This window comes from Mchenga conophoros, linkage group LG18 (assembly GCF_057382185.1).
Source record: "Mchenga conophoros isolate Kocher_MC1m ecotype Shallow Benthic linkage group LG18, M_conophoros_male_GT1.1, whole genome shotgun sequence".
NCBI lineage: Eukaryota > Metazoa > Chordata > Actinopteri > Cichliformes > Cichlidae > Mchenga > Mchenga conophoros.
The window spans coordinates 14,166,819-14,176,927 of NC_140543.1; the positions used below are offsets into that span (position 1 = coordinate 14,166,819).

The following is a 10,109-nucleotide window of genomic DNA, read 5'->3' on the forward strand; positions in this document are numbered from 1 at the left end:
ATGAGGACGCTGAAGCTGAGGCTGGACCAGGCGAGGCTGATGAGGACGCTGAAGCTGAGGCTGGACCAGGCGAAGCTGATGAGGACGCTGAAGCTGGACCTTAAACATAATCCATATTTACTGGCCAAAAGGCATAATTTCTCATCTGAAAGGGCTCCTCATCAATACATAAATTATTTTGATTAGGTTAAGAAAACATTTCAGTGATAGAGAAATAAATATGATTTTGACCACATCTCAAATCCATGAAATTACTTTAATTTGCTGTATTATTAGCAGGTGTTTCCCCAAGAATATGTCAATTATTAGGGGGGGAAAAGACGCTAAACTGCACCCTTGGAAGCGATGGTCAGGGGTGGTTTAAACTTCTTCTGTGCCTAGAGCCTCATTCTCAGTTTGTGCCAGGGTGACCAGTCCTCTAATGTGGTCGGCTGCTCGTTGTGTCTTCTTCTCTGGGACTCTAGCTCTTTGGCCATGGGCGCCCCTCCGTCCTTCTCCTGTTGCGATGGATGCACAGATATCGCTGAGATGTGTACTCTTGTACTCTTGGGGGCTGTGGATGGCCTGGATCTCCTGGATCTAGTTCTGTCTGCCTCTGGGGGCGTTGTTGTGGCTTTCCACCCTTATTATGAAGTACTTTCAGCTTTAGACATTGTCATACTATAATATATAATATTATATTTAATGTAACAACTGAAATAACATAAATAGAAATGCATAAATAAAAGAGATAAAAGAAACACATCAACAAGAGGAGGAAAAGCAGAATATGTTGGGCACAACAGTGCATTCAGATCATAATTCTGATTGCAAAAGTCATCAGACATGGCAGGAATAAAAAGAAAAAAAGGCTAAATGTCTCTTATGTTACATGATATAATGTAATAATCCTAAATCTTAATAAGAGGTTTTTAGTCTCATTCTGCCACTAAAATTAAATTATCTGGAGATGTATGAATTTGAAATAAAAATCCCACCTTTTGAGCAAGAACAGAATAACTGGTTATATTTAGAGCTGAGGAGTCCTCACAGAGCTGGCAGTGTTTGGAAACAGTTCATGCTTCCAACTTTCTCTACTTCAGACTCCTTAAACAAGACCAGTCTTTTAAGGTTAGATCTGAAAGAAGAATATGCATATGCAAAATGAAACATGTAGACAAAACAAAAAGCCACAGCTTTGTGTTTGACACTCAGTTCAAACATTCCTGGCAGGTAACAGATTTAATCTCTGAGTTACAATGTAGTTTCACTTCATATGGATGCTGTAGTGCAGACTGCTTTCTCCATCTAAAACTCCACATGAAGGTAATGCAACAACTTTGACATTTTTTATTTAATAAAAAAAATATTTAATTACCTTAATTAGACTAGACTAGAAACTGGAAAAAAAAAAGTTTGACTCTATTTTCATTACAAATTTAATTAATCAACTCTTAATTCTCACTAAACTTAAAGATAAAGGGGCCCCCAGTACAATATTTGCCTTGTTGTGTGTGTTTATTTTGCTGAGCAAACAGCTGTTTGGGGAACAGCTGTTGGTATTATATTTACACAATATCGCGAAAACACAAAGGAGCATTCAGAGGACTTTGAGGAGCTGAGGTGTTTCACTTTTTTCACAAAAATATAAAAAGAACTAGTGTCTTTTTATGTCAGTGTATAAACTGTAAATGTTCGTATACTTTTTTTAGTCTGTGAAGAATCATTAAATTCATGTTTAACTTCTGATTAATTAAAAGTAATTTAGAAAGCTACCTTTACCTAATCATGAGTATCACACAGTCACGGCAGCTTAAAAACGTTTCGGTTTTCATTGAACTTAGAACTTAAAAATGTTGAAAGAAGATTATTCTTCATAATAATAAGATTATTATTAGAAACAAGGATGCATCTTCCGTCCACTTTCTTCAGGACTACAGTTAACTTAATTGCCACTTGGGGATAAATGATGTCTTTCTGATTCTGATATTACTCAAAGGTGATTTTATGGATTTTTCTGTTTAACAAATATGTGCAGATCAGTAGCTGTGTAACAATGGACATAGATCATATGTAATTTTTTTGCAATCTGATGCAAATTATTGTATGATTTGAATTATAAATGAAAGTATATTTTAATATTGATTGGTCAATTGTAATCAGTAAAGAAGAATGGACTCTACTTGAAAAGTGAATTTTATGTATATTACCAGCTCTTTAATTTCTGTGAGATGAAGAAAATGAAGGAAAATGTATGCAAATCTGTGAATTTTGACCTAACAATGCATGAAGCCACTCGTTGAATTTCAGTTTGAGTTTTAATCCACACAACTTAATAATCTTAGACTATCTGCCCTTTATTTGAGTGCTTCTACATTAACTTTACATTCTGAGTAATGAAAAAACATCAAGATAAATCAAGATACAAGTAAAGAGTAAGAATTGCAAGTGTACACTATTATGAAGTAAACATACTTTAAAATTCAAAAGATAACCAACCAAAATAAAAAAGACTGGCTGGGCAGGTAAACTTTGTTGTCCATATTAAATCATTTTCATTTATTTAATGGTACCAGATTTTTAACACTGAGTGATTTTGTCACTACTATTGTATCATAAAAAGCAACAGGAAAAGGTCATGTTTCATCTCAGTGAAAACAGGCCATTCCTATTATTTTGTGCAGTCAAGGTTAGGTCTTCAAGAATTTGACCAATGAAAATAACCCGGATAACACTGTGTTCTACTGTATTGTCTAATACAACATGTGACAAGTGCAATCAGTCTGTGCAAACAGTAGCATCCTAACAAAACAATCTACATCCTGAGATCTAGTAAAACAGGTAAAACATTCCTGGTATGGAGATATAATCTCTTGGCTAAGTTTAGTTTCACTTCATATGGACATTGTTGCACAGACAGTTTTTGCCAATTAAACTTCCAGAGGAAGGTAATCCAATCCAATCCATCTTTATTTATAAAGCATTTTAAAATACAAAGCACAGGACGAAAGTGCTGTACCTTAAATAAGTTAAGAACAATAGAATAAAACAAAACAGTAAAAAATAAAACACATAATACATCAGAATTAAAACAGCCCTATATTTAAAAAAATAAGATAAAATAGCATAAATTAAACTAAAACATCTGAAATAAAACTAGAACAAAAAACCAACATCTCACAAGGAGTCAAAGGCCAGGGTGAAGATATGGGTTTTCAGGAGTGATTTAAGAACAGAAACCTGTCTCATCTCTAAAGGCAGATCGCTCCACATAATGTAATGTAATAAGAATGAATTGCTCTTCCTGTTTCACCTAAGCAGATAAGCTCAGACCTCCCTCTCCACAGCTATCTCCTGGCTTGTAACAGGCCAGACACCCCATACTCCTAAAGAACATCCCAGAGAGAACTTCGAGGGACACGGTCAAATGCTATCTCCCAGTCAAGAAAAAAAATGGGTAAACTCCTATGCTCCCTCAAATGTCCTCAAGAAGATAAAGAGCTGGTCCGGGACAAAAACCGCATTGTTCCTCCTACATCCAAGGTTCGAATAACGGATGGACTCTCCACAGACTTTCCAGGGGAGCATTTTTGAATAAAGAAAATAACACAGACACCCTGTCTTAATTTATTCAACATACAAGGAGTACAGTCATTCTGTGTTAAATGGCATCCATCTACATCTCCAGATGAAGGAAACATGTAAACATGTAACTGTTTTACTTACTAACACAAAGTTTTGTGCTATACTAGACAATTTATATTGATTACTTAAGTTTAGGTCTTCAGGAAACATAATTGAGATAATGCCATATTTTTGGGACTGTTTAGACCACTTGGTATGTAGTGAGAATTGTTTAAACTCGCAGGCTATCTGGGTTAAGGTTAGGGTTCGCTAGTTCGGTACTGCTTCTTGTAACTGTTTAACTTATAGCTAAGTATGTCAAGGATCACTACTGCTGTGGTGTACATCAACTGGTTACTGCATTCACACCTTCACATACTCTTGGTATACAAAAAATTCCCCTGGTCACCAGTTAAGCTTAGTGGGTGAGCAGGCGACCATATGCCGTATGGCTCGAGAGCAGTAGGCCCAGGTCGAGTCTGATCTGTGGAATTGTTGCATGTCTTCCCACTTCACTCTTTCCCCGTTTTCCTGTCAATCTACACTGTATCTATCCAATAAAAGCTTTTTAGCTTTTATTGGATAGATACAGTGATGTCAGATGTTGTTCCTGGGATCTGCTGGACACACTCGTCTAGCTTGGAGGTCACTGCACCGAATGCTTCGATTACCACTGGGACCACTGCTGCCTTTACCCTCCATATCTTCGCGAGCTCTTCTCTGAGCCCTTGGTACTTCTCCAGCTTCTTGTGTTCCTTCTTCCATGTTGCTGTTTTTCTATGCACACATAGAAAAAACATATTTGATTTCGCACACATTTTGCCAAATTCAAAATTGCACCACCTTTGTCATTTCAACAGATCCTCAAGAAATTCCAGTAGCATCCTCTAGTTTGAAGAAATGGAATATAACAAGGCCAAGGCAATTTTCACATTCCAGTACACTGAAGTTGGTGCTTCTTGGCATTAAAAGTTTTGGAACCAGGTGAGTCACTTTGGCAAACGTTTAATCAGTTTATACCATGTCAATAAAAATGCCTTGAAATTGAGAAAACAAAATTATTGATGGTTACAGCGCTCAGAAACCAGTAGGAAGTGTAGAGGCCTTTTTCTTGGAATGGCTTTAGCATATCAGCACCAATGGGATATTACTAATGGCTCCCATTAATGGTTGGACTACTTCTTCTCTGTTCACATAATATGTTCCTTTGAATCTATCTGTTCATTAGTACATTTGAAACTACCCTTTAGGGTTTTCTGTTGATGTTAGGCTTGGTCACTGCTTAGAGGACTTATAACTCCAAACCATTTGAACTGAGAAATCAATGCCTGTCAAGAAAGTTCAGCAGTGAACTGGCAAGCAGTTTGAGATTTTCATCCCAAAAGACTTTTACATGGTTATCATTTTGTGTAGAGATTTAAAATGATTAGCCTAACTGCATATTATAAGACTTTAATTTCTGATCTATGTGCGAACTTCAGGCCTGAATGCACTGACCTTTGAAGATTCCTGTTTGGTCTCTGAATTCTAGCTGGGGATCTAGATTTCATCATCAGGATTATCCTTGACAGTCAGGCAGTGCACACAGATGATGTTCATCCTCTGTGCAAGATTGAGGTTCATGATGAAATTGTAGAGCAAGAAGGCATGTTGGCTAAACAGAGCTTCTAGGAAGAGATCAAAAGTACTGGCTGTGATGCTGTTGCACCAAAGTAAGTGAGACAGTGATATAAAGAGGAGAACCTTCAAAATTAAATTACGTTTGTTTTCTGATTTTTTTTTTCTTTTTTCTAATGAATGAAGTCTCATAAAGTGCTCATGAGTTGGCTGTTATATCAAAAAGTATTTCTAATTTGGTTATTTATTTATTTTATCTTTCAGAAAGTACCACGTCACTGTTCAGATCAAAACAGGGAACAAAGTTTCAAATGAAAGTCACATGGGTGACAAACTGAGATGCTGTGAATAAAGTCATGTCTCCATGAATATCATTTTCATAAATTATACCAAAGTACTATTCATGAACGATACATACATGTGTTCAGTGGAAAGGAATACAACAAACCAGTTGTTAACGATGAGTTGAGCAGAAGAAAGAGGAAAGACAGAAAGAAAAACTGAATCAAAGACTACAAGAATTTCACCAACAAGCTAAAGAGCAGCTTGAAAAAACCGAGTGCCCAGATCTCAGATTAATGTGAGTCACAGTGAGATGGCTTAATAGGGCATCTGGATAAATGTGAAGCCAACTACGAATCAGGCAGTGACAGTGCTGAGTTTCTTGAAATCCTCTCGGTGAAATGCAGTCTCCCAGTTTCAAATCTCAGTCTGAGTCAGCTCACAGCTAATCAGCTTAGTGAGATCCTTTCAGTCCTGGAAAAGCATCTGTTTAATGACATTCATCAGCACTCTGCAGCACACTCAGGTGTTCATCACAGAGCTCTGTGCTCTGTCTCTGGATATATATGAAGGAGTTTCCCTACAATGCATCTCCAATCATATGCAGTCCATTTTGGGATCCATCAGCCAATCATAATGTGGAGTTTTGAGAGTTTCCTCCTGACTCAAGCCCTGTATCTAAACCTGGTGGTTGGTGGTCCACAGTGAGGCAGATGGTGCAGTGGTATAAAGATGAAGAAACAAAAGGCACGGACATTCTTTTTTATGAAATACGCCAGATGAAAAATATTGAACAAAAACTGAGTGAATCAACCTAATAACTTATGTAACAAAGCTGATCAAAACTGATTACATAAAAAACCACACAGATATACAGCAAGCTAGGACTCCAGGCAGCATCCCAGTTGAAATTATTCTCTACTGCCGCAGTGACAGAGACAGTTTGAGCAAAATACACAAGGAGCTGTTTCCCGGTGATGTCATTGTTGCAACAAACCTTGCTGGACGTGGCACAGACATAAAGGTTTCCACAGAGGTGAACAATAATGGAGGATTATTTGTTATCCTCTCCTTACTCTCTGAGAACACAAGAGTGGAACTCCAGGCTTTTGGTCAAACTGCATGCAAAGGTAAACCTGGATCTGGTCAGGTAATCATCTCCACTGAACAACTACAGCCATCTTTCAGCACAGCGTCCTCTCTGGAGAAACTTGCAGCAGAAAAGATAAATCACATGATGAATGATGTTGCTGAGATGAACCTGTTTTCAGAATACTGTGAAAATCTTCAAGATATTTATAATACCACTCTCATTGAGGAACTAACAGGCTGTCTTCAATTTGTAAAAATGTCCTCTGCAGACTCAACAAACAGTAACCCAAACAGCCTGGAAATACAGTTAACAACCAAGTGCATAATGTATAGTTACTTTGACAAAAACATTACTGAGGCTATCCAAAATTTGGATGAAATAAAAGAGAAAGCGAGAGATGCAATGTCCAAAACAATCCAGATTTTTAAACTGGTGTCAGACGAGGATAAAGATCTCCAAGTTGAAGCCATGAACGCCTACCATCGAGGTCTGAAATATGTACTTTCTGTGGTAGAGAAGAATCGTTTCTCATGGGAAGGTCTGCTGGTGTTCTTTCTTGGAGTTTTACAGATTGTTGGAGGAGCACTGCTCACTGTATTTACATTTGGAACATTTGCTCAAGTTGGATTGGGACTCATTACAGAGGGAATATCAGACTGCATCACTGGCATTGACGCCATGGTGACAGGAGAATTCAGCTGGAAGTCATGGGCTATAGAAAAAGCCATTTCTATTGGTGTCTCTCTTATTGCGTCAGGAATTGGAAAGCTGATATCAAATGGATTCAAATGTTTTAAAACCTTATTTAAATTTGGTAAACAGCATAAATCAATGTCAATGTTCCTTTCAAGACAGGCTAAAGATGGCTTCAGTGTAGTCTTAAAGACTAATTTGAAGAATGTAGTAAAACACACAAGTAAAGAAATGTTAAAAGAAAAAATCAGCTATGCACCAGGAAAGACTGAAGGGAAAATACTGACTCAAACACTAAATGACACTGAAGATAAAGTGAAATTAAAAATAGAAAAAGAGCCTTTATCTACATTAGGAGATCTCATTATTCTCTCACAACTTGATGATAAAAAGCAACGTCACGATCTCCTGAAGGACGAGAGCAGGAAGAATAAACTGTTGGCCATTTTCAAAGAGGTCAGTACAGCAATACAGCCATTCTATGAAGACCTCAGCTGGAAGAACATGCTGAATCCATTCCTCTCCACAGTGACTGGTAAAGCTAAATTACATAGCCACAGAAAGACAACAGCACTTCTGGGAGGTATCCAAAGTGTCTACATGGTCTCCAGTCACATAGTTTCTATTGTTAAAGGCCAGGCAAATGGTGCAATTAGTCGTTACATAAGAAAGGGCTTAAAGAGTCGCAAAACAGAGGAAAACCTCAAAGCTGGACAGAACACCAGACACATTGCATGCATGCCAAGAAAGCTAAATTCTAATCACAAACTTGTAGGACATGCAGGTCAACACTCACAATCATATGCTGAAAAGTTCAAGAACTCCACGACTGCAGGCACCATCCTTGATATCAGAGTTCTGTCAGAAGCCACTGGCACTAAACTTGTCATCCTAACAGAGGACAGCAATGGAAGACTTACGAAAATGCAAGAGCTGAGCCCAGACACTAGACCTGCTAAAAAAACTGTGACATTAGTCTACAGACCAAAGAGTGTCCAGTATCCTGATGGTCATTATGATGTGCACATGAATAACCAGACAATGAGCATAGAAAGTAAGGGAAAGAGCTGCTTGTTTCATGCTTTGGCACGGGGAATGAAACCAAAAGCCAGTGAAGAAGAGATCACTGTGGAAGCAAATCGCCTCCAATCTGTGGAGGCTGATGCTCTCCTCGGTTACCCAGGCCAATGGGAGCCTTTCATCAACCGGAAAGAATTAACTAAAGCAATGAGGGGAGAGGAAGAGGAAAGTGAACCAAGAAAGATAATAAATGAATGCAAAAAGATACTTCAGAGAGAGGTTGGAAAAGTAGAGTTATACAAAAACTGGCATAAATATGCAATTCAAAATCCAGGACTTGGAAAGTTCATCAATGCAGATCACCAGCCACCAGTCAGTAGTATATTGAAGGCCCATAAACAGAACCAGAATAGCAGTTTAGCAGAGGCCATGCTTGAAGTGGCAACAAACTCATCTCCTCTGGATCGAAGTCTCATTTCTAAAGTGGACAGTTCTCATGGTCGGGAACTTCCAACTGTTTATGTACCTACAGAAGTCCATCGTGAATTTCCCAGTACAAAATCACCAGCCTTCAGAGACCTCTTGGCTGCAGCCATAAGTAATAATGATATAAAGAGCACCTTCAAGCTGACAATCCTTGGTTCAATGCCAAGATTCTGGTTGGATCATAATAAGGGCTTCAAAGACTTTCAGAACACCTCAATGAGTAACACCAGGCTTGAAATTTTTGAAAACAGCTTTCAGAACCACAGCACAGAGATGGTAAAGACATGGTTTTCTCTGCTTCAAATCAAAGGTGTTATAACAGATGATGATGTAAAGATCATTACAGATTGGATTGGCACACCAGGCTACAATGATCAAAATGAGCCATACAGGAACAAAGTCACCAACCTTCTCAGATCAAAAGGTATAATCACATTTAAAATGACATTTAAATAAATCACGTACACAAAACTTATGTGTGATTCTTAATAAAAGGGAATGGAAGTGCTTAGAGTGGCATTCATTTGAGTGGATTTGTGTTTTCAGTTTGTGAGGTTTGAGAATGTGACTTAAAAGCAGATCACACAGGACACTATGGAGATCTTCCACCTGGCGATCATCATCAATAGGGCTCTCTGTGTCGTGACTAATAACGACTATATAATAACGAGCATAAAAAGCAATGTGTTTCTTAGAGAATGTTAACAATCAGTCTCATAGGCATCTAAATTCATGAACTTTACAGAGTACCCGAGTGACCTCTAGTGTTCAGAAAGGCAAAACACACATCTCTTGCATTTAGATCTAAGCAATGCTTATTTATCATTCTTTTCTGGTGGCAGCTGGTGTTATTCTGCAAGAGCTAGACAGAGGGAGCTAATAAAATGCTAACTTTGAATCATAAAAGCCAGAAAGATGTACAGTGAAAGAATTAGTAACTTAATTATAGCATGTAGCTTTAAATGAAGCTGGGACATTATGTAAATATAGATATTGATATAATGCAGGTAAATAATTTAATGATTAATTATGTAATGCAGGGGAAAATATGTGTATTACAGGTTAAATGTTGAGACGTCCCTGTGCAGTGGATGATTTGTTGGAGGGCTGCTCTCTCCAGCTAATTTGATGTGGGGTTTATGAGACAGGCCTCAGGAAACACCACACAGTTTGGATGATGGGGAGCATTTCAGCAAAGATAACTTTACTTGGTGAATTTTTCAACCATAAAGTATTCTTGCTCTCTTCAGATTCACCAGGTTGCACCCACTTGATGTGTATGTATTACTGGCTGGTTTACATGAATGAACTGTAA

General features: G+C 37.9%; 1 protein-coding gene across 1 annotated transcript; it reads left to right on the forward strand.

The window, feature by feature from the left end:
* Positions 1–10,109, forward strand: LOC146553392 (uncharacterized). Its single transcript, XM_085255121.1, has 4 exons — positions 1–131; positions 465–633; positions 6,338–9,218; positions 10,045–10,109. Exons 1-4 carry the CDS (start codon positions 1–3, stop codon positions 10,107–10,109), a joined length of 3,246 nt encoding a protein of 1,081 aa, XP_085111247.1.